The 25338-nt window shown below is 41.0% G+C and overlaps 1 protein-coding gene across 7 annotated transcripts in view; it reads left to right on the top strand.

Annotated features, from left to right (window-relative positions):
* Positions 1-25338, top strand: part of LMO3 (LIM domain only 3) — a 91714-nt gene that overhangs the window by 59189 nt on the left and 7187 nt on the right. For all 7 annotated transcript variants that reach the window (XM_078376400.1, XM_078376401.1, XM_020808564.3 and 4 more), the window contains one exon: positions 21501-21626. In XM_078376400.1, the coding sequence (XP_078232526.1) occupies positions 21501-21626 (126 nt within the window). The remainder of the gene's footprint in view (positions 1-21500; positions 21627-25338) is intronic.

The raw sequence follows: 25338 nt of genomic DNA, 5'->3' as shown, positions 1-25338 counted from the left end.
TAAATAGCTCACTTACCTTGAAAGCCCAGTTAGGGTCAACATGAGTTGGTTCTAACTTGATGGCACAGAACATACAGAACCATGAGATAGGTAAAGGTAAAGGTTCCCCTTGACAGTTTTTGTCCAGTCATGTCCAACTCTAGGGAGCGGTGCTCATCCCCATTTCCAAGCCATAGAGCCAGCGTTTTGTCCGAAGACAATCGTCCGTGGTCACATGGCCAGTGCGACTTAGACACGGAACGCTGTTACCTTCCCACCGAGGTGGTCCCTATTTATCTACTTGCATTTGCATGCTTTCGGACCGCTAGGTTGACGGGATTCGATCTTATAACTGCTGGTCTTCTGCAGCACACAAAGGCTTCTGCGGTTTAGCCCACAGGTCAACATGAGTTGGTTCTGACTCGATGGCACAGAACATACAGAACCATGAGAATAAATCCCTAAATCTGGATTGCCAAACTGGCAGTGTCCCATCTCATGAAATTTCAGCCTGGGACCAGAGAATGGGCTCCAAAACCTGTGACAGAGCTAAAACGTAAGACCTGAAGAAATATCAACAACCTCAGATATCCTGTTCCTCCTAGGGATTGGGACTAGATCTATGTGTTATCACAGCATTATTGTCTTTTCTAGAGAATCCTGCCTCCTCATGATGCTCCCAAAGTAGGACGGTCTCAGTTTCAACATTTCTGCTGCAGAGATAGTTCAAGCTTGATTTGATCCAGGCCCACTTGTTCATCTTTCAGATAGTCCTGTCAGTTTTCTTCCCTGTCATCTTTCACACCTATATGTGGTGATTGGAAATACAAAGCTGTGGATGATCTTGGTCTTGGTCTCCAGTGACACATCTTTGCACTTGATGGTCTTTTCTAGAGATGGGCACAAATTGGGTTTGTCCCAGTTCGTCTCTGGCTCAATCTCCCACTCAGACAAAAGGATGGGGCAGAGAGATCCTGTGCTCTTGCTCCTGACTGAGAGATTAGCTGAGGAGGTGGGAAAATCAAGCAAGCCGGCCCTGGTAACTGGCTTGATTGGCTGAGGAGGTCATCCTTGATGAACTGGGAAGAACTGGTTTGTCCCTATCTCTAGTCTTTTCCTATTCCTTCATTGCTGCCCTTCCTAGTCTCACACGTCTTATGATTTCTTGGCTGAAATCTCCATTTGGATAGATGTCTGAAGCAAGATATACAACATCTGATTAACTATTTCGCTAGAGCTCTGGAAATATCTGGCTGTACATTTTTGCCTGTACGTGAGCTGGAAGTTCTGCTCAGTGTTGTTGCAGAATGCCGCAAGGATGAGGGGCAGGGCACAACTCCTTCCTGCTTCGTATGTGAAATGATAACAAAAATGTTATGCCCCGATACAGCATTATTATTCTTGCTCCATGTCTTGTGTTATCACATATACTTTATGGAGGATGCTCACTCTCACACTGTGCTCCCAGATGTGGAAGGATGATTGGCTGACTAAGGGTGGAAAACGAGGCAGAGTAGAGCCTTTAGGGCAGTGATTCCCAAGCTTGGCTTTCCAGATGTTCTTGGACTACAACTTCCAGAAATCCTCATCAGCATAGCTAGTGGTGAAGGCTTGTGGGAGTTTTAGTCCAAGAACATCTGAGGACCCAAGGTTGAGAATCACTGCTCTAGGGGAAAGAGTGCAGCTGGCTGGCTATAATCCTTAAAAGTAGCACTCCACATTGCCTTGTTTTCTTACAGGTCCCACTGACGTGGTGGGGTAGGAGGGCTGAGGGGGTACTAAGAGAAAAGGAGGGAGTAAAGATGCTTTCTAAGTCCCTTATTTTGGCTATCATGAGTTCCAGCTACCATGATTAGATATATACCCCCACATGTGGAGATAACGAGGGTCCAGCCCCTTGGGGCCAGACCGACCATTCACCGCCTCTGCCGTGCGCTCCGTGATCCTTTCCTATCGCTCTGGAGCTCATGGTGGATTAGCCACCTTTTGACCCAGCAGAGAGACTCGTCATCCTGCCTCCTGCCAGGAGTAGCTAATCCACCGCGAGCTCCAGAGCGATAGGAAGGGAGCGCAGATCCCACAGCAGCAGTGGAACGGTGAGTGGACAATCTGGCCCTGGAGGGCTAGACCCTCATTATCTCCACCTGTGGAGTATCTCTAATCATGATGCTCTTGGACTCTTCAACAAAACAGGTTCAAGCTCAGTGACATTCCTCACTTCAAGAAACAGCCCTTCTTTTCTCTGTCAAGAGTTCTGCAATTTGCGCACAGTGATTCTGAAACAGTCTGTGTAAATCTAGTGCTATTTCAGAAGCCCCACACACACGTGGCACAAGAAGAGCAAACACAGCAAAAAGAGGGGGTGGGTTGTTTAAAAAGGCAGGAGCACACCATTTGATGCTTCTGAGTCTCAAAAGTCCACCCGACAAGACAGCAGCAATTGCGTTTGTGAAAAAATTGTGCATGTTACCAAAGGAGGCAATTTGCCTAATTTCTGTACAAATTGCCCAGTTGAGTTGATTGCGCCAAAATACTTTTGCAGAGCAAGGCGACGCTTTTTTTTTGCCTCCCTACAAGGACAAAAGAATGGATTTTTGCTTGTGCAAAAGAGAGCATCTTGAAGTCATCATCTCTACCTGCCATGGCAAGGGTACCAAAAGATAGGCAGGTGTGGCTGATTGTTTTAATCAATTTGCCTGTCTCTATGCGTATGCCTGTGTGTGAAACATACACATATATGCCATACATGAACACACTATGTATACAGACACATAGACCCAAACAGATATATTAGTTGTATCAAGTTTCTTCTTTGAACTGTGAAGTTCTCCTTGCGGGGGGTGAATGAGTAGAATAGATAATGGCACCCTTCTGCCGCATGAGTAGGATCTGATACTTCTAACGGACTTAAAGCAGCAGCAATTAAACCTGTCCAAGTAATACTCTGAACGGGTAGGGGCTCCAGTTTTGTAATCCATTCCTTTCTTAATGCAACTTGATGTAGATAGAGTGAGGCCCTATCAGGTGTGAAAAGCCCTGCTGCTCTTGGCTTGGAGTGGCCTCCAGACAGCAATTTGGTGGCGTCAATCCAGTCATGCTTGATTTCTATGGTTAACGCAGTAAAGCAAGGATCTCTCTGGCCCTGATCAGCTTCTCAATTAGCAACCTGCCTTGTGTAACGGGCCTTGTTCCACACCGTCCCTGTGGGGCTCTCTGTGTGCGTGTCATTAGGGTGAGAAAATGGTAACACCAGAAGCTGTGTGTCTTATCGCCTCTGTGTGTGTGTGTGTGTGTGTGTGTGTGTGTGTGTGTGTGTGTGTGTGTGTGTGTGTGTGTGAGAGAGAGAGAGAGAGAGAGAGAGAGAGAGAGAGAGAGAGAGAGAGAGAGAGAGAGTCTAAAGAATGGGGGTGGGCGAGAAGAAGAGAAAGAGATGAGAGATTTCCTAATAACCCCTTACTTTCTTTCAAGTTGCTCCCTTTTATGGGTTTCATTCATTAAGAAGCTTAAGGCATCAGTATCTCCTTTTAGATTGCGCATCTTATCACCTTGGCACCTGTCAGCTTTCTTTCCATCTAAATAGAAGAAGAGATAACTAGAAGGTTGGGGTGGGGTGGGGGGGGAGGACCTGTCATTTTGTGTCGTGTTTCTTACATTACTCCAAAGCGCCATCTATATATGCGGCATTAATAACATCATATCTTTATTTCTTGGGGAGGGAGGTCAGAAAATAGAATTTGCCTCCTTGTGCTCGATCTTGCGTATTTATTCCCAAGGTTTGCAAACAAACGGAGCTGCTGAGAGCTGTAAGCAGCAGCATTAAATATAAAAAGCAAACAAGCCGAGATAGGTGTGCAGCGTGTATATCTTGTTGTCCCAAATTTCCTTTTCTCCCCTGTTAGGAAGCCAAAGTATTGCGGCATTAAATATTCAAACAGTGCTAAATCTCGAGGGCTTTTTCTTTCCTGCAATGTGTTACTAATATTCATACATGTGAAGGATTGCAACGCATATACAAATAGCACCTTTTTTTAATGAGCAATATATGTCAACATGACACCTGCTTTATTTATTTATTTATTTTAAGGTTCTGCTTTTATGGATGTAATAATTGAGATGTTTACTAATGCATGTGCCTGAACAGGGAAAGGAGGCGGCTGAGATTTCATGAGCATACAAAACTTGAAAAATTGAGTGTAGCTGTTTCATTAAAGTTGCCAGATTTTGGAAGGCCAAAATTTAATTGTACTTTGCACAATATACTTTTTGTTTCATTACGGACTTTCAAAAATTGTGGAGAAAAGGCAGTATCGTGCATGTGAGACACTGTGGCTGTACTGTTTTACTGGATCAAGAAAGAAGGCAGCTTTTAACTCGTAATTATATTTGACACTCAGTTAAAGAACTGGTGATTGGCATATATCATTTTTTTGCACAAACCTTCAGTCATAAAAACAGAAATCTGTTAAGTAAGATGAAGTCTACATCAGTATTTTAAAAAATAAGCTATCTTTCATATAACTCAGTCAGACATGAAATACAGTATAGGCATAGCTAAGGTTGGATTCATCACAAAAATGAACTCCAGGCTTGTTTATTAATAAACATCCATTTGTTAGATGAGCCTGTCTCCAATCCTTAACTCATTCAAACTTATTTCTGATTTAATATGCAGAGGGTTATTCTACATAAAACGTATACATATCTAGCTTGTGCCAAGATTCACTAAAATAATTCTTTATATTGACAGCCATATCTGTTCTACTTTTTCAATGGCTGTTTCAAAATAACACTTGAGATTCTATCTTGGAACTTGTTGTTAATGATGTTACTTTCTCTTTTCAGTCCTCAAACTGCTGTACTCCAAGGTTAATGTTGGTATACAGGTATTTAGTAGCAATAGTCTTATCAAGCGTGAAAGGATCTATTTGTATGCCTCTCGTATGATATGTGTATAGTGGGTGCAAGTCTTCCAAATACACATACAGAGAGAGAGACATACACCCTGATCCTTTGATTTTTTTTTGTAAGTGTTTAAAGTTTAGCTTAGAATTCTGCACACCTGGTGCAGCATCGCCATTTCAATGCAGGACTTAAAAAAACAAACAAACCCAAGTCCTAAAGGTGACACAACAAAGAGATATTGCTTCCCTTTATAAATAAGCTCACCGTCCAAAGATGGAAGAGCCTTCACCCATGTCTTGTGCAAGGAACACGTTGTATTATTACAAAATAGATTCCCTAGAAGATCCCCCCCCCCAAGAAATCAAAAGAGACTTGGTGCATTTTCCAGGGTTTTTGTTCTGTTGTGAGAAAATGTTTAGAATCTTGTTCGCTTTTCATTATGATGAATAAAGCAGCGATGTTTCAGATAGCGCTGGATGTAATTATAGGATGCCGTAACGAATGTATGTCTCTTCTGTCTCAAATCTATTTTTAATTCTATGCAAGGTTTCTCACATCTTTTCACACAAAGCAATGCCCTATTTCTACCTCTGCAAATAGGATTCATGTAGTAGATATTTTGAATCCTTGGCATTATATTCCTGAAAGTGGATCTCACAAAACATCATATGCAGACACTGCCTGTGGAAGCAGTGAGCTCCTAAAGGACTTCTCAGTTGAAAGCTTAATCTTTCAATGGGTTTCTCTGCCAGTTCTGTGTTCCCATTTACAGAGAGGTAAACTGAGAGGCAGAGCTGTTGCTCGGGGTAACACAGTATATTGCTTGAGGGACACTTGAGAATATCTGGTGAAATAATATTTTATTATTAGGGTTATATAGATTGGAAATAGTCTATCAATCTGTAGTCAATGGAAACATGAGGAAATGAAACGGGAGATGCAGGTGGCCATTTTGGATCTCATCACAAGTACCATTAAGGAAGACCAAGTGGTGATTGTATCTTCATTTTCTGAAAAAGACCTCAGGTATGATTAATCCTCAAGACCAAGCTTTAATCACTCACAACAAATTAAAAATTGATATAGTAAGAAAGGATGGGGAAACCATACATCTCTGTGTGTGCACATGCGCAGACATGTTTGTGTTTTTTAATAAAAGCTTGACCATCTTAGAAGCACAGAATAATTGAGTTGGAAAGAGCCTCTAAGATCCTCAAGTCCACCCCCCCCCCCCGCTCAATGAAGGAATCCAAATCAAAGCAGATCCGATAGATGGTTGTCCAATTTTCTCTTTAATGCCTCCAGCGTTGGAGCACTCACCACCTCTTGAGGTAATTGGTTCCATTGTCATACTGCTCTAACAATTAAGAAATTTTTCCTGATATTCAGCCTAAATCTGGCTTCATGTAACTTGAACCTTTATTACATATCTTGCACTCTGGGATGACTGAGAACCAAGAGTGCAGGAGACATAATAATTGTTTCAAGCTACAAGAAGCCAGGTTTAAGCTGAATATCAGGAAAAACATCTTGCCATCACTACTGTGTGATACTGCCCTCCCAAGGCATTTCAAAAAATTGTCCTTTAAAGTTTCACAGAAACAATGAATATTAGGATTCCTGCGGAGAATCCTCTCTGTCCTTCCCGATTCTTCAGTTATGCTCTTGGGTGCCATAAATGCAAAATCCACTTAATCTACTTTCAACATAGTTCCATTTGACAGCCATCAAAATTCTGTGTTCACTGTTTTTGGACACAAGACACAAACGGAAACTTTTGGTAGGTATGTGACTCAGTGATGGCAGGTAATATGTAATCTCTGTGATTCACAGAGCCACTCATATGATGGATACTACTGAAAGTGTTTGGGGGGGAGCTGAGAAATCATGCAGAATGAACCTGACACAGGACAATATAACCCTTAATCTTATTCTTTTTGTCCTTCCTCTTTTTAACAGGGGTTGGGTGTCACTGTGGCCATTTTGACTTTGGATGTAGGAGCTCTTCAGAAATGATGCTGCGTTGCATCCAAACCAGTCATCCAACTTCTTCAGCTTGTTGTTGTTTAGTTGTTAAGTCCTGTCCGACTCTTGGTGACCCCATGGACCAGAGCATGCCAGACCCTCATGTCTTCCACTGCTTCCCAGAGTTGGGCCAAATTCATGTTGGTGTCTTCGACGACACTGTCCAACCATCTCATCCTCTGTCATCCCCTTCTCCTCTTGCCTTCATACTATCCCAACATCAGGGCCTTTTCCAGGGAGTCTTCTCTTCTCATGAGATAGCCAAAGTATTGGAGCCTCAGCTTCAGGATCTGTCCTTCCAGTTCTTCAGCTAATAAGTTTTATTTTCCTGCATTTCTTTCCACACTTTTACCTTTAGTGAGTAGCTAGAACCATCTGTACTTCCCATTTCTCAATTATGTATTAAAGTAACCAGTGCAGAGAACTAACAAGAATTGTAGAATGTCTTTTGACAAATATTAGCATTCGGGGCCAAAAATGTCAAAGGGTGGATTTGTTTTGGGAGCTTCTTTAGAAATATAGAATCTTGCTGCTTCAGAATTGAGTATCTATCAAATCTTGTACTATTAGCAAATGTTGCTTTGCAACACAAGCCGGTGTATGTTTCCTCACCCATTGGGGCTACAGGAAACAATGTTTGGGATGACAGCAATTTTAATGATGTTTACTGAGAATTGTTTTGATAATATGCTGTCTTCCCCAGCCCTTCTAGTCTGTGGTCCATTTTCCCATATGCAAATAGACTGCTTGTTTTTCACCCTAATGCTGCCCTTACTAGAAATCAAGTCTACTTTCAGTTCACATGAAGTCCCACTTGTGTTCATTCCTAAATATTTTCATCCCATTCCCATATTAATTCTGCCAATTTTTAAAATAATTGGTATGGAAGTATAGAATCAGTGACATTAAAACAGAAGTATGAAACCAGGGATATTGCAATGAGAAACAAGATGTACATTCCCATTACAGAGTGGTTGTTTGCTTGTTCATTTGTTTGTTTAATCACATTTTTTCTTTCCCCTCTTCCGGCCTTTCATTCTTGATTCAATCTGAACTCTTTGCTGGCCGTTTTCTCTAGTGCTGCCAATGATACTAATGGTGTGAGGACAGAGTAAGATCAAGAAGTGTAGATTACATTCCTGAGGTTGGAAAAAAATGCTCCTCCTTGAGCTTTTTTTAATGATTACATATAAATACCCCTGTTTCACTGAATCCCTCCTTTATCAGAAAATGCCCCCCACCTTCGTGATTTTATGACATTTGCAGGGCCAATAACTAAGGCTTTGCCTCAGGCAGCCCAAATTTGGAGGATGCAGATTAAAAATATTGCCGCTAGAAGAGTGCAGATCTAGTTGTTGGTATTTGCTTAGGGAAGAGCCAAAACCCACCCTCCCAAAATGCATTTAATGCCTCCAGTCACAATTCTGTGGGAGAATGTAACACAGAAGAGATGGGCTCATTGCAGAACCAGTATGGCTGTCACAGGCTGAGTCCCAGGTGTCCCTCCCTGTTCCTTCCTCTCGCTGTATATGCCAATCTCATGTGACCAAGGATTAATCAACAGAGCAGCAAAGCCCCAGACGCCAGAATTGCTAGGTCTGCTTCTGCTGACTTTCATATGCCTGCTCCGTGTGCAGTTCTTTAATTTGGTCTCGTCAGGCAGGATATCAAGTAGGCACCTTCCTTTGAACATACTGGAAACGTGTCGCCTGACACTTGGCTGTCTCACATCTGCACTTTACTTCCTTATAGATGTGGTCTTTCCCACCATTCTTGGGAACCAGATGGGAAGTAAGGTTCCCCTTCATTCTTCCTTGTGTGCTTTTGCTAGATACGTAGTTCCTCACTTTTCTTATGCAAGAATGGGAAATGATCACGTCTCCTCGATTCTGGCACGTCTGCATTCGCTCTCTGTGTTCTTCCATGCCAAATTCAGAGTGCCGGTATTAACATATAAAGCACTTAACTATATGTATGTATGTATGTATGTACGTACGTACGTACAGTGGTGCCTTGCTCAATGACATTAATTCATTCAAGCGAAATCCCTGTAGAGCGAAAACGTCGTAAAGCAAAATTTAAAAACCCATTGAAACGCATTAAAACCTGGTTAATGCATTCCAATGGGCTAAAAACTCACCATCCAGCGAAGATCCTCCATACGGCGGCCATTTTCGGTGCCTGTATAGCGAGGAATCCATCCCTAAGCACAGCAGGGAGCCATTTTAAGCACCCAGTGGCCATTTTGAAAACCTGACGATCAGCTGTTTTGATCATCATAATGCGAAGAATCGGTTCCCGAATTAGGGAAGCAATCTTTGCAAAGCGGAAAAAAACCATTTTGACCATCGTTTTGTGATCGCAATTGCGATCGCAAAAACATCATCATGAAGCGGATTCGTCATAATGCGCGGTAATCGTTAAGTGGGCCACGACTGTATGTATAAATAAATAAATAAATAAATAAATAAATAAATAAATAAATAAATAAATAAATAAATAAATAAATAAATAAATAAATAAATCCCCTCACTCTGCAAGAAGAAGTGATACTTTGTGGTACTTTCAAAAAGAGAATGAAAAAATAAAAGGTAATTCTTATTTTCACAAATTAATCAACACTGAGCAAATAACTCAAACAGCATGAATACAAATCATGCAAAAGGCTGTTGCTTCATTGCCTGGATGTTTAAGAATTAGAAGCATCCGATGAGTTGTTGGTATCTTTTTAAACATTCAGCCATTCTGTGCTTGTTGAAAGTGTTTGTGTGTGCTTTGCTTCTTAAGGAGAAGGGCTTTTGCACTATCTTGTGCAAATTATAGAGACCTTAATGAGTTGTGTTTTTTTAAAGCCCTAATGTTCTTTGTCAAGAAATCTGGGGGGTGGGGGGATAGAGGTCTGTTTAAGGTGCCAAACTGAGACAGACTAAATGAACAAGAATAAAGGCTTTAATGATGATTTCTAGACTTCCCTCATGACAAGGTGAGTTTTGAACAAAGTTGTTTACAATTATTAAAAGGGTTTTCTTTAAAGACACACACAGTAGAAATTGTATTTCAGAACAGATGTCTCACTGGAATGACATTTGAGTTTGAATTCAAAGTACAGTATCTGTTAAAGTAATTTCATACGTAGTACATTTCCCCCCTTAGCCCCCCCATCTCCATCTCTTAAAAGCTCTTTATTAACAGAGAACTGCTTAAGGCGTTCTTCAATTAGAATGTACTGTATTGTGGCTGAAACAGCTGTTTACCCTTTAATAAAGCATGGAATAATTTATTTCAAAGCCTAGTGGCTGTTCTGCCTATTATACCAATGAGAGAAATTTAGCACCAACATCGTTTGCAGTTGGTGGTTGGAACTGAGCATAGGCTCCTTGAAATAAAATGTAACCTACCTCTGTTTCAATAGCAGTTTATTTCATAACAATTCTAGATGTTTCTCCTCTGACTTGTACCTCCCTATGCCTTTTAAGGGTTTGTGGGGGGGCACATGAAGTATAATTGTCTTGCTGCTTTTCCATTTGTCTGTGAACTGATTATGTAAGTAATTTATCTTAAATTTATGATAACAATTTTTTTTTTAAAGGCCTCATTGTTCAGGCTGTTCATGCAGTATATAGGAGGGCTTCTCAATTGCTTGTCAATTGCATGTAGGCCCTGTGTTTTATGAAAGGAGCTCTGTGGATCATACATACTAGGCTGCTGCCCTTCTGTCCTGACAGCAACCCTGTGACGTAGGTTTACCTGCACTTGAAAAAGACTTGATTCAATGCCAGTAAGGTGAACTGATGAGTAGGAAATTGAATGGAACTTTCTTTGAACATACTCTGTCTGGTACCTCACTCTTGTGCCATGAAGACTGTGGCTGGAACCACAAAATTCAGCATGTTTCTACTGTAAGCAGCAGTGTCTCTCTGGCACCTTTGCTAGCTCTCGATCTTCACCTTATGGATGAAAATGACTGATTGCCCTTAGACCCCACTCTCTTTCTCTGTGCAGCTCAAGGCAGCATATGTGGTTCTCTTCTTCCAGTTCACACCATTATATTGTTTCCCAAAGCCTGAGAGGTAGATGAGATTAAATGCATAAGTATTCGCCATGACAGGAAATGCCCACACTGACTTCTTGCATTATGGCAATTTGCCACTGAAATTCACACCAGTAGACTTACACTAGCATTATATTTCAGTTGGGGTTTAGCCACCAAGGAGAGAGATTTGTAGATATTTTTTTCTGGGGGGAGCAATTGAAGGCCACACAAATAGATAAGGCCTCAAATGTAATCTATGGGCCAAGTAATTTTCACTTTTCTTTGAACAGCTGTGTCTCAGAAATGCCCAGATTGTTAAAGACTGCAACTATAAGGGTAGTGGAATCAGCTGTTGCTCCATTTGGCCTCAACACCTTACTTAAATTCAAGTGATTTGATGCCTATCATGCTCTGGATAAGTTGTTGCATGTAAAATAGAACTTGCAAGGCAAACCTTTATGCTAAGGCTGGATAAGCAGCTTGCTTTGAGCATATGCGTGCCTGGAATTTGGATATTAGTGAGGGGAAATTCTCCAAATTGAGGATGCACTGTGTGTCCTCATCTTTGTTTTGTTCTCTCTCTCTCTCTCTCTCTCTCTCTCTCTCTCTCTCTTTTTTAAGGAAAGCAAAGTTTACCTATTTTAAACAGGTAACAACAAATCAGTTAATACTTAAGGCAAGAGCTGGGTTTAGAAGCCTGTCTGCAGTCTATCAGCTGCTGATAAAATCACAGTGGAAGAAAGTGATGAGTCAGCCAAGCTTGAAAGGGGTTTGGATGACTAGACTTGAAATAGTTATTGTTTGTATCAGCGTATAAGGAGCCACCAGCTCCCCAGTCTTATATTTTTTTTAATTGGAGGTGTGCCGTTTTGTTTTCGGACTGGTACTCCCCCAGTTCTCTCTAAACACAGCTGGGAGTTGCATTTCAGAGCCACAAAACTCACACCTCACTTCTGGCTTTATTTAAAAACTCATGAACTGAGTTTGAATGATCATTTATCAGCTGTGAAAGCCAAGATAAGAATAGGGATTTTCCTTGCCATTTCATAGAAGTTGAATTCTACCGATGAATGACTCACACATATCTTGGCATATTTTGATGAAATATGATTTTCTGAATGGAGCCACTGGTTGTCTTTAGCTCCTGAAGCTCCTCTTTTTACACAGATAGATTGATATGCATGATCTGGCATAATGTCTGTAATGTTTAAAAAAGAAAGAAAGCCTATGTGAAGGGTACATGAAATTAGATGCAACAGCTATATTGACTTCACCCACAGAGGTGTTACAGATATTGTGGTCCGTGAATACTAGAGTAAAGTAAAGCTTCCAGAATCTATATATGATATGCAACTTGGGTTTCATAGTGGTTGTGTTTAAGAAAAATTGTGTTCCCACATACTGTTTGTTTGTGTTATTTGATGTTTTCAGCAAAACCAAAAACCTTCATTTGTGTTTAAATTTAATAATACTTCCCTCCCACCTTCACACAATGCCGCCTTTGGCACTGCCATTTGTGGCGGAATATTACCCGATGTTCCATTTTGAGGTAAATGCAGCTTCTTGAATAGGCAAAACGTAAGGGGAGTTATGAGGGAAGTGAATACAAGGAGCGCTTTTATTAAAAGGAAATACTTCCTACCTTCGTTGAAATAAAAAAAGTATTAGCTGAAAGCTCAAAGCATAACAAATTGGTTAGTCTTTAAGATCCCTGGAGCTTCTTTCTTCTTTCCACTGAGGCTAGTGAATTTTCTCAGAGAAATTCTAGACCACCCCCTATTAGGAAACTCCACAAAACACAGATGTGGCATGTTTTAACTGGATTGTTAGGCGGGATGTCAGTCTTATTTTTGTCAGTTTTTGGAGTTTCCCAGCAACCTTCCCGCATAATCTTTCTGCAGTTTTTTCCTCAGAATAAAACATTTGCCATACATCTTTCCCCTCAGGCACGCAATCATGAACCATTGCTTTTAATTTGATATTTTCAGGCAGCGGATAAGTGAAACCGCAGGCACCAGTCCCACAGATACAGCGATCCTACTGTATTAAGAGCCAGCTGTTCAATGACTACATAACAAGGAAATCAGCAATATTCAAAAGAACCCAATGTTGCCATTGCTAACCATTCCTTCCTTGCCTCCCTGCCATGCATGCTGAAGACCAGTGGTTGCCCAAAGCAATGGCCTCACTCCCGTTCATGGACAAGCTGGCACTGGCTCAACTCTCTTTCATTAGTAACCAGAGATGGTGTACAAGGAAAATTTGTGCACCCAAATGCAAATCTGGTGCATTCACAGCCCTACATGTGAGCATCTACCTCTTTTTGCAGGGTGTAACCAAGCTGACCTCTACCTTCCATCTTTCTTACCTTTCTCTGCTCTTAAGGTCTTCCAGCTTCAGATCCTCAGATCTTTTTTGTTTAGGTTTGTTTTATGCCCAGCTCTCTTTTGTCTTTCAGTGCAGCAAAAGCAACAGGGCCCAATTTACCAAAATTGGCCAGTAGAGGCAGTCTGCCAGAAACTCTACTATGAATTCTTGTTCTCTTCTGGATTTTTTTTTTTTTGTCCATTTTCCAAAGTGATGCCCAAACTTTTTCAGTTCCCTTTCCTCCACGGTCCTGGTGGCTCAGTCCCTTTGCCCACTGTGGGAGGTAAGTGGAGGTATGTAGGGCTGACTCAGGCCACCTCTCGTGACGGCGGTGACACTGGGGGGGCATTTGCTATTATCCATGGTTTTCAGGATCCACAGAGGGGGTTGGAGCCAATCCCCTGCAGATATGGGGGTCCTACTGTATATCCATGATGCCAGATGTCCTGCGTTCTTCTTGCTGTACAATAACTCTGCCTGGTACTCCCAATCTCATTGTTTTGTCGGGGTACACTGGGGGATGGGGGTGTAAAAAAATCCAAGTATGTTTTGGAGCTAAGGTATTGGTTGAAATCCTGTTGCACCAAAAGCATAACTTTTGGAAGCAAAATTCATATTAAGTTAGGAAAGCTCCATAGACATTGGTCAAAATCCTGTTGCTTAACATAGCATATCACACTAGATTTAGGCCCCTTGAATCAATGGGGATTTAGTGAGTCAACTCCTCCATAAATTTATTGATTCCAGTAGGCTTACTCTAACTGTGATTTACTATGCTGAAGCAATTCAATAAAACTGTACTGTTTGACAGCTCATATAAACAGCATTTCTTTCAAAGAGATTTAAAAAACAATTGCAAGAGCCAATTTTAAAACCCATTTTAAAAGCCTGAAGGCATATGAAACAATACCATCATGGCCACCTATTGGAAAGAAAAGAGACGGGGGGGCGATGTTCCTTTCCTCGGGAGGGAGTCCTACAGTTGAGGTGATACTACAGAGAAAATCCTGTTTCATAAGAGGAAGTAGTGCTTCTCTTTCTGCTTTATCTGTCTTCCTTCTGCCAAGTAATGTCGCCTATGCATGATCTGGCAGGTTTCTCCTCTAACCAGTTAGATTCTATTCTGGCTTTACCTCAGGGTCTTTTTATTTGCAGGCTCAAAAGTTGGCAGCTCTAGGCAGGATGAAGAGAGATAGCAAAGAGAGGTTTCCACCGTAGGGGGAAAAATAGAGAGAGAGATAGTTGTATGAAGTGGAATGTCTCTTGTAGCAGCAGGTTTTGAAGTCCATGCAGTGAGAAAAACTGTTGAGTTGGAAGGGTCATTGAGTTTAGAGAGTCCCTGAATCCATTCCCCTGTCAAAGCAGGAGATTGTAGGTAAAGCATCCTTGGCAAGTAGTCATCCAACATCTGTTGAAAAACCTTCAAAGAAGGAGACTCCATCATCTTCAGAAGTAATCTGGTCCACTGTTGAACAGCTCTTACTGTCAGGAAGTTTCTCCTCAGTGTTTTGCTGAAATCTCCTTTTGCATATCTTGAAACTCTTGGTTCATATTCTACCATCCACAGAAGCAGAAAACAAACTTGTCCCATTTTGCATCTGAGAGCTGTTTAGAAATTTAAAGATGGGTATTGTATCACCTGTCAATTTTCTCTACCCCAGGATACACATACTCAGCTGTTCAACCCCTCTTCATAAAGCTTGATTTCCAGACCGTTTACCCTCTTGATCAAAATCCTCTGGACACTTTTGGGGGAAACTGTTGTTTCCTTTAAGTAGAACTATAATTTCTACCCTGCCCAACAAAATTTTAGTTTAGCTTCTATTATCTTGAACCTCCTGGAGAATGTAGGAGAAGCCTGCCATGCTCACTCCACTGGCAGCCGCCGGATTGATCTCTTGATCTTTGGGGCAAAACTGAGAGAGAAAGTCTAACAAGTACATCGTTCTGCAGTAAATTAGATCAGATTTCTGCATCTCCGCGCTTGGTCTGCAAGCTTGACAGTTCAGTAAAATGTTCCCTTGTAAGGTTCACCCTCTTAGGAAAAGGGGCAATAATTCATCATTAGGATTTCAGAGTCCAGGTGCAGATGAAAACTGATGGAGCCTCCAGCGAGGCAGGGAAAGTGCACAGAAGAAGAAAATTTTATCTGAAGCCTAATTCCCTGGTCACAGCAGAGAATAATTAAGATAATATTGCTCCAAGAATTCTTTAATGATTAAAAATCACATATGTAGAATCCATAACTTGGAGAGCAACAAACTGGGAAAGGTATAGTATCAAGAGATACAGTTCTTCTCTTCCCCCCCCCCCCCCCGCTTTTTTTAAAAAAATGCACATTATGCTGGAAAGTGCACTGATGGCAAAGCCCAACTGGCCCAGGGAAGCCACAGGAGACCAAGCCCGTTCCAAGGACTTTGTTTAGATGCAACAAATCATTTGTCTGTTATTAACCTAGAGCTTGTAATTATGCAGATTGCCATAGATTTTCCTGGGCCTGGAAGTGAGATTGAGGGTTGTTCGCACTATAGCAGTCAGCTCGGGGGCTGGCCATGCATTACTGAACTTGCCACATTTATCATGTTGACTGATGGCAGGAGAATCAGGTCTTGGGTCCCAGTGGTTAATGTAGTGGGTAATTAACTGTCATTTGCCTAGTAATAGGCTGATGATCAATGGTTTGTGTGGAAACAAATTCTAATCAGGTAGCTGATAAATGCTCAGGGAAAGAAAGCAATTGAAATTGGGGACGGTGAGAAGAGAAGGGCCAGCTCCAGAATTTCAACATGGCATTGTGGAGTTATATTAATAAATAATAGTAGTGGTAGTAATAATAATAAATAATAGTAGAATGCAGAGCTATGCTTTCTGCATAAACAAACAGCTGTATTCGGAATTAACATCAGCTGATACTCAGTTCTGGTGTGTGTGTGTGTGTGCAGGGAGGAAACATAACGGCAAAAAATCCTTTGCATACCTTTGAAACAGTGAAGGTTTCTGAGCAGCAAGATTTCATGGACTTTTGAAAATGGGCAATGCTGGGATTTTTCCTTATTCGCCCAGATTTATTGTGTCTTTCCCTATTTCAATGGATAAGGAAGGGTTTCAGTATGGCCACCTACCTGCTCAATGATCTGCCGGTCAGCCTGCTTGTCTACTTTTTAAAGGATTAAACATATCTTAGAGATTGATCTATCAGAGACTATTAGCCATCAATGTGGATTTGGGAAAAGTTGTTTTTTTTACGGACTATTACTCCAAGTTATCCTGAAGCTGACATTGCCACTATTGTAATTATTCTTATGATTTTTTAACTGCTTCTTTGAGTACAAAGGATGGCCTAAAATATATATTTCATAAATAGATAAAGTCAGTTGCGCACATGAACCATTTTGGTTTGATCTAGCCCTTGAGACGGTTGTTGCCGCTGTTTTGTACAGACTGCATATCTTCAAATCTTTGTTGGCTTCCAGAGTGGAGAATAATCAGGGAGTTTCTAAAAATCAGTTTGGTTTAAATCAAATCCGCCATGTTCGCTTCCCTTAAGCCATTGCAAAGAGTAGCTGGTGTGCCACAAACTGATAGAAGAAACTGATTCCCAAGGGGATGGGTTTCTGACCATTTCAGTCCTCAATATATTTTCTCCCATGTGAGGACATTAACAAAGGCCTTGGTTGCTTTTCCCAACCTGGTGCACACCAGATACTTGGGGCTTCAGTTTCCATTGGCCCCACTCAGCATGACCAATAGTCAACAAGGCTGACATCTGTAACCCAAAACATCTGGAGCATCTTGACGAAAGCTTTGTACATAATTCCTTGTGCAGAGTGTGTCTCAGTCCCAGACGGCTTTTCAGAGGACTGATTCCAGTTTGAAGAGACTGGATGCCATGTCCCCTTGTCTAACTGCTTGTAAGAAAATAGTCGTTTTGAAGGATTCTGCAAGTTGTGGTCCAGAAAAGTTACTTTTGCAAATTTCAGTCTCTGCTTGAGTCCCATTGATTTCAGATTAAACTAAACAGACAACATAGTCTGGATTCTAGATTACGTCAGTAATTTTTCATTCCTCCCAACAACAAAAAAAGTGGGGGCATGGGTAACAATTTTCTACATTGTTTTAGTGGGTTCTGTGATTAATACTGGGAATCCCAGTGTGGTATAGTGGATAGAGTGACAGACTAGAATCCGGAAAACAAGGTTTGAATGCACAGTTGGCCATGGAAACTTGCTGGGTGAGTGGAACTGGTAAAACCACTCCCTAAATATCTCACCTTGGAAACCCTGTTAGGGTCACTGTAAGTTCACAAAATTCAAGGCTAGCAAATTGAAAAACCAACGAAATTATTATAGTGTGGTTTTCATAAGCAGTTATCTAGGAATTAGTTTTGTTCAGATTAACATGCTTCAGCTTGCACTCTCAATATGAATCCTATCATTGGATTGTTATGCAGAGTGGCTTAGATGCCACAATATCATAACATATTCCAGTCTGCTCTACATATTTGGCTTTTTACAGTTTTCATTTAGTTTTACACCTGTCATAGAACCATGAAGTTGGAAGGGGCCTACAAGGCCATTGGGTCCAACTCCCTGCTCAGTGCAGGAATACAAATCAAAGTATACCTGCCAGGTGGTTGTCTAAATTTCTCTTGAATGCCTGCAGTGTTGGAGCACTCAGCACCTCCAGGGGCAATTGGTTCCATCGCTGCCCTGCTCTATACTTACAGCAACCCATACTACAGGTTTTTACAGCTTAGGTAAAGGAGAAATGTAGAGGTGTGTTAAGTCAGTAATAAGAACTGCACTGAAGCTTAACTCCAGCACCTGCAACCTTTACTAAAAGAAGCAGCTGTTTTCCCATTCTGTTCTTCCTACAACATGAGACCTACTTTTGTGTTTCCAGATTGAGGCAGTTTTCAGAGCAAGCAACCCTAGAAGAGGAGAATGATTGTGTTTATTTGCTGGCTGGCTGGCTGGTTGAGTGTCTGAGGTGGCCTTAAAGCCAGACCTAGAGTGGTTGAAATGACTAGATAGGCGGGGTATAAATACAATAAATAAAATAAATAAAAATAAATAATAAATAAAGACCACTCATCTCTACCCATTCCCCTTCCTTGGACCAATTGCGAAAATGTGTGGTGTGCTTCTACAGCATTGACCCACCAAAAAGCAAGGGGCAAGGAATATCAAATTGGGGGGAGAGAGAACCATTTGGTAGATGCAGATGCTCCCATTGTGTCATTTAGAACAAGGCAGAGGGGGTGGAGCAACACCATCGTGACTTGTGGGCCTTTTTTGTGACATAAAGCAGTCCCTCTTTAAACAGTCAGTGCCTGTGTGGTAAACTCACCAGCAAACAACTTACTTGGGACTAAGCCTTTGTTAGCCCGTGGGGCTTGTTTTCTGGATCAGGCTTTGTTAATTAAGGTTCCTTCTCATCAGGTAACCATACCTAATCAACTTTGGCAGTGAGGCAGGAAGCTGCTTCTAAGCATTCGACTGTTGGCACCTACTCAGAGAGGTAAGATACTATGTGAAGTAGAATATACAGTCTGTGGGTGTTACAGCACAACTGTATTGTGTTCTGTCAGGGATAAGAAAACAAGGGAAGAACAGCCATTTGTGCACCATCAAAAAAAGGACAAAAGAAGGCTGAGGTGGCCATAATTAGTATATGGTAGACGGGTATGTGGAGGTAGCTGGAGAGCTCAGTGGCTTAGATATCTGGCTGTGGAGCCAGGAGTTGGGGGTTCAATTCCCCACTGTGCCTCCTGGAAGAATAGCCAGCCCGTGTGGCCTTGGGCAAGCTGCACAATCCCAGGACACCCTCAGAAGAAGGATTACTGTAAGTCAGATTTGACTTGATAGACCATGATGATTAGACTGACAGGTATAGGTGTACATCTAGAAATAATTACTACAATTTAGCTATATATTCAATGAGTCTAACATAGTGGGGAAGACTGCAACTAGGTGTCATGTGTTCTGTTCAGTAACTTCAGGGTGCTGCGTTCTTTCACTTCTTATCACTCTTTGTCATTTGAGCGGGTGTGAAACCATCCTTCCAGTTCTGCTGTCCTCTGTCAGGGAGGACAGGTCAGTTGGCTGTCCCATGTAAGGCCACGGAAGCACTGGAATCTATTGCTAACTGGTTGGGTTAGAAGCCCCAGATCTAGGCACCGCCAGGGAATCACTGTGATGGAATCACATAGGAAGAAAATTTAGAATTAGAGACACAGTTGTCTCTCTGTATGTAGACATAAACAGCCAGTCTTCACAATTAGTAAAATGAAGTTGTCGTGAGCTTAAATAATATATCTTACAGGAGCAGATGAACATAGAGGTGCTGCTGATTAAGTCTTGGCAGTTTGTTTGTTTTATTGTTTATATCTGAACTTGGAGAAAAATTCAACACATCAAACAGTCAAGTAGGAAGTGGTTCAGACCTTTAAAAAGAAGTGTGCCACGTGTATTGTATTATACAAAATGTGCATATTGAGCTGGTATCAGAGCACGGTGGGCTTAACTAGCAGAGTTGGTTCGGGCCTATGACATGGGAAGGCTTCATTCATTTTTGTGTGTTGCCAAACCAAGTTTTCCACTGTCGTACCTTTGAATTCATTAGTTTAGAACTGCTTTTAATTTGGTGTTTCCCTTGAGAGCCATTATATTTTTCTACTGTCAGCCTGATGTTGAAGAGCAAAAAGGAAAGCGGCAGATGTGGCATTTTCATCTATTTTCTATCATACTTGAAAATGGCATTAACTGCTTTGCACAGAGAAGCGCCCTGCTTTTTTTTAAAAAAAAAAAAATCCATTTGCATGTATTAAGCTTTACATTAAAGTTGGTTTCAAAGATTGCTGGGGTGTGCAGTCGAAAAACAAAGTTTTAAATCCTTCCATTTTTTGAAATAAAATTATGTCTGTGTTTGTGTGCCATTGTTTAATTATTTGTAGCCTACCAATTGAGAAAAGGGAGGGGGGAAATGCCTTGAACAATGTGTGATTGTTGTGACATGTGCATGTTGAGGCTTAGGCACACCTGTTTTTTAGACAAGAGCGGGGAAAATTAACACCAAAGTTAAAACATTTTAGAAGAGATTTGAAACTGTTCCTACGGTATAATATCCCTGCATGCCTAATGTGGCTATATATAGTTGACTGCCTCATTTCCTTTAATAGGCTACTTGAATAACATAATCATAGCTATAAGCATGGTGTAGGGTTGTAAGGTGTGTGAACCACTAATGCTTTCTGACGCTTTAAATGACTTCTTCATAAAATGTTCTTTAATAATGGTAAAGCTTTTAGCACTAGGTGTCGAAAATGAGTTGAATAGTAGCTTCTCCTCACCAGCGCCAAAGTATTATTTCCTCTTATGCTAAAGCATGTGTGTTATAAATAAATAGCTTTGAGGCCAAGGTTTTACAGCATTTTCCCATATTTGCGGTGAAATCAAAGGAGTGAGTTTTGCATGGTGCTTGCAAACAAACCCACCCCGCATCTATGTCATTGACTAACATACAGAAGTCTAGGGTTTTTAAAAGACGTCTTTCTTTTCTGTTACTTCCACTACAAGAAGGAGACCTAAGCCCAATAGAAGAGTGCTCAGGAATTATGTGCTGAATGCTAGTTAGGTATGTTCTAATTTAGAGAAAGAAGCAATGCAAAACGTGCTGCTTATATATCAACCCATAACACTTGAAGCAGTGTACAATTTGATTATACAGGTTATATAGCATAACCTGCATATGCTATATTGTGCCCCCTCCATAAGCTGGATACTTAATTTATTGATCTCGGAAGGATAGAAGGCTAAGTCCTTCTTGAGCCGGCAACCTGAACCTTTTGGGGTCGAACTCAGATAATGAACAGAGTTTTTACTGCAGTACTGCAATTTAACCACTGTGTCAACAAGGCATACATTAATAGTTCCCCATATACTTCTTTAGAGAACTTTACTGTGATGGAGTGTTGATCTGCTAATTACAGATGAGAAGATGTGTCTCTTTTCCTTCACCCACCCAAAAGTGTTCCTCAGTATTTGACCAGTGTCCATTCTCACTATGGAATGAAATATAATTTCCCACGTATAGAAGGAATGCACCACAGGTGTACCTGTTAAGTACCATATAGGGTTTTTTTTTCCTCCCACAACCAACCTGCTTTTTCTGTCTTCTCTCCTGCCTACACCAGGTTATTTGGCGTAACGGGAAACTGTGCTGCGTGCAGCAAACTCATCCCTGCTTTTGAGATGGTGATGAGAGCCAAGGACAATGTTTACCACCTGGACTGTTTTGCATGTCAACTTTGTAATCAGAGGTAAGAGGATTTCTTGGTTCCCTGTTGTATGCTGGCACCAACTCAGTGTTGCTCTAGATCAGAAGGAGAGCGGGCACTGCACTTTCTTCTCATCCTGTGGGCACAACAGGTTTTGACTGACAAGGGTGCTAAATGTATTGAGCACAAGGTGTGTGAGAAACTGCTGCTTTGTCTGTGTCCCATGCCTCTTCTACTCAGAAATGATGCTAAAGGTAATGGACATGAACCCCAGGAATCACACACATGGCAAGCAGTCAGTCCTGATCCCCACAGCAAGTGAAATATTTTTGCTACTATTTGAGAGGCAAACCCATCAAGCTGTGGTCAGCAGTGAGTGCAGTAAACATTGGTTGGGCCCAAGCAAGCAGGTAGCAAAAAAATAAAAACATATGCCAGTAGGATTGATACACAAGATTACCTACTCACTGGTCATAAGCCACTTCCCAGACAGAGGTTTTCCTTCATGGAAATAAAATAGCAGTATCTCCAGACTGACTCTCTATCCTCTTGTTATATGAACTTATGATCAAAGATGCCGGAGAACAAACCAAAGTTTAAATAATAATCCACACACCTGTGTCTCCACGAAAGTGATCAGTAAGCCCAAATTTTACTTCTTTTTTTTTTTAAAAAGCCAAGGTTTCTCTTTTCACTATGTGCCTCTTGAGAGGTATAAAATATATTTTCACTTATTGACAATGACCTTGGTTGCAGTACCTCACTGATACAATACTATTGATGGGACATACCAATATGTCTGTAAATATATAAACATCCCTGGGAAACACAGAAGTTTTCTTTCTATCATGACAGAACTTGGGCTAGTTCATTAGAGTAACTGTGAGACATAAGATACCAGAAGTTGAGAACTACTGGGCTATGATACAGAGGTCACCAGATTGAGTCAGTTGTGTCTCAGTTTTCCTTTCCAACTAGACTTCTTTCCAACTAATTTTTTTTCTGCTCTTCATCTGTGCCCAGCAGCATGCCTAGAAATATACTGAGTAATTTGCCCTTTGGATCAAATTATACATTAAGGATAGCACTTTGTTAGAAGATAAAATCACATTAGCATTAATTAGGCATGCGATTCAGAGGAATCTCTATGTCTCAATGATCAAACTTGCAAACAAAGCCCACATTTATCATCCAAAGACCAATCAAAACACTCATTAAACAAAACAAGCTAATTTGCAAACCACAGCAAATGTGAAGGTTTCATGTGGAGACAATGAAACATGCCACAAAAATTCAACAGTTAAAGCATTGTCTTTTCTAAATAGCCTCTATCTATTATGTATGGTTTGACCTCATATGAATATCAAATGTCACACTTCCTCTTACAGGAATAAATCTATTAAGTCTCTTCACCAAATTTCACACTTCTACCAATCCTCTGAATGGCATAGTTCTCAGAAGTTTAAACATCAAAAGACACATTAAATCACTATTTAGAGAGAAAATGTCATCATCATAATCTTAGAACTGAAAAGGACTCTATGGATCAAGTCCAGCCCTGTTTTGAAGGAAGGGAAGGGAAGGAATAGGTAGATATAGGTAGATATTCTGAGGGGATTTTTAAAAAATTATGGATTAAAATATTCACACTAGAAGCAAACAGATCTGTTCCCTAGAGTGGGTAAAAAACAACAGGAAACAGCCTTGCTGTTCTGTGTTGTTCCATTGCTTTGTAGTAACTTCTTAGTTTTCAGTGTATACTCGAGTGTCCCTCGTGCAGTGTGAATTGTGCAGCTGCTATAATTATAGCTTTCTACAATTGCATTCTAAAACAAAGCCAAATTGACCTTTTTCATCACGTTGTGCAGAAAATTAAAATATCAGACAAGTAATAACCACTGTTTAAACTATGTAATAATGCTAAGCAATTAGAAGTTACAGGGCCATTTACAGTTGCTATACATCAGCCTTGTTTTGGTGCAGAACTAAAGAGCCTGCATTCAAAATAAGGTCAGTCTTTACCAGTAGAACCCATTCAAGTAAGGAATAATTGAACACTCTTTTGAATTGAAACTCAAAAGCCTTTCCTCATTGCTTCTAACCACTGATCTGCTGTCATTATTAAAAGTACCTAATACGTTCTTGTTGTTCGCTTCATTTATTGCATGCTGTAATGGGGCTGCATATCTTTAGTGTTGGCTATGCACAATTAACACTTAGTTATTGTCTTGTCACTTCATCCCATAGAAGACAAACTTCTTTAATGTGAGAAGTCAGCTAATCTTTATCAGTCAAGCAAGACAGGTAATTTTGGCTATCAATACTGCAAAAAACAGTGGGCTTTTTCTCCACGTGAGAAGTGGGAGTGATGAGGATTTATTTTTAAAATCCTTTTTAAAAACCCTTTACAAAACAGAAATTTAGAGCCACCTTTCCTTTCTAAAACAGGAATTAGACATATACTTCTCCCTTGAATTACTTGAGTCTGAGCAGCACAGTTTTGATTCTACACAGATTTTTTTCAATAAATAAATATTTTAATAAATAAATAAATGTGTATATATACAGTGGTGCCTCGCTTAACAATTACCTCATTAAACGATGAATCTGCTTGACGATGAGGTTTTTGTGATCGCGTTTGCGATCACAAAACAATGTTTTAATGGGCAAAAATTCGCTTCCCGACGATTGGTTCCCTGCTTTGGGAACAGATGCTTCACATTACGACAATCAAAACAGCTGATGTCGGGTTTCAAAATGGCCGCCCACTGTGTAAAATGGCTCCTCGCTGCGCTTTAGGACGGATTTTTTGCTGCACGGGCATTAGAAAATGGCTGCCCTATGGAGGATCTTTGCTGGACACTGAGGTATTTAGCCCACTGGAGTGCATTGAGTGGTTTTCAATGCGTTTCAGTGGGCTTTTTAATTTCGCTTGATGAGGACTTAGCTCTACAGCGATTTCGCTGGAACGGTTTATCCTCGTCAAGCGAGGCAATACTGTATAAATATCCTATAAATACTGTGCCCCTGGCTAACTAGAGCCAGGAGCATGAGTTCAGCATTGAAGGCATTGTAGTGATCTGCTTACCGACAAACACAACTTCTTTAATTCAGTCTAGATCAGAAGGTTGTAAGGACCTTAAGGCTCATTACGCATGGTGCTATATGGAACGATTTGTCAACCAGAGATGAGCACAAACCGCCAGTTCAGCCATGCCGATTCGGCTGATGGTCACACAGCTATCCCATGGTTCGACACCCTGTCCCCTCCAGCAGATGCCCACTCAGAGGCAGCACCCAGAGGAGGCAGGACAGGGAAGCCTGAGCACGGCCTCTAAGTGGGTGTCCGCCAGAGGGTGCAAGGTGCCACACTGAAGAACAACTAAACACCCATTGGTAAGACTGGCACGAACCACTCAACCAGGAATCCATGCCCATCTCTATCATCAACACTATGGAGGAGAACCTCAATAGAGAGAAATCTCTCTCTCTCTCTCTCTCAATAAACTGTGCTTTGCATTTTTGAGGGGGCACAAGAATTGCACATGGATTTTGTACCACAGGAGAATCTGGCTCCCCACCCCCCACCCCATCTTGTTGAAAGGAGAAGTGTGGTAATCTAAATATTTACAAATATGTTGTTGTTGTGACTTATATACCAGCCCATAATGCTAGAGCATTTGCAAGCAATGTAATTGTCTATGATGTTAATATGGCTTCTGAGGGAAAATTAAATGTTACATTAAGTTGATGG

The sequence above is a fragment of the Pogona vitticeps genome, chromosome 5 (assembly GCF_051106095.1).
Source record: "Pogona vitticeps strain Pit_001003342236 chromosome 5, PviZW2.1, whole genome shotgun sequence".
Classification (NCBI taxonomy): Eukaryota; Metazoa; Chordata; class Lepidosauria; order Squamata; family Agamidae; genus Pogona; species Pogona vitticeps.
Note: the sequence above shows the minus strand (reverse complement) of the source record. Positions and strands in the feature narration are given on the sequence as shown.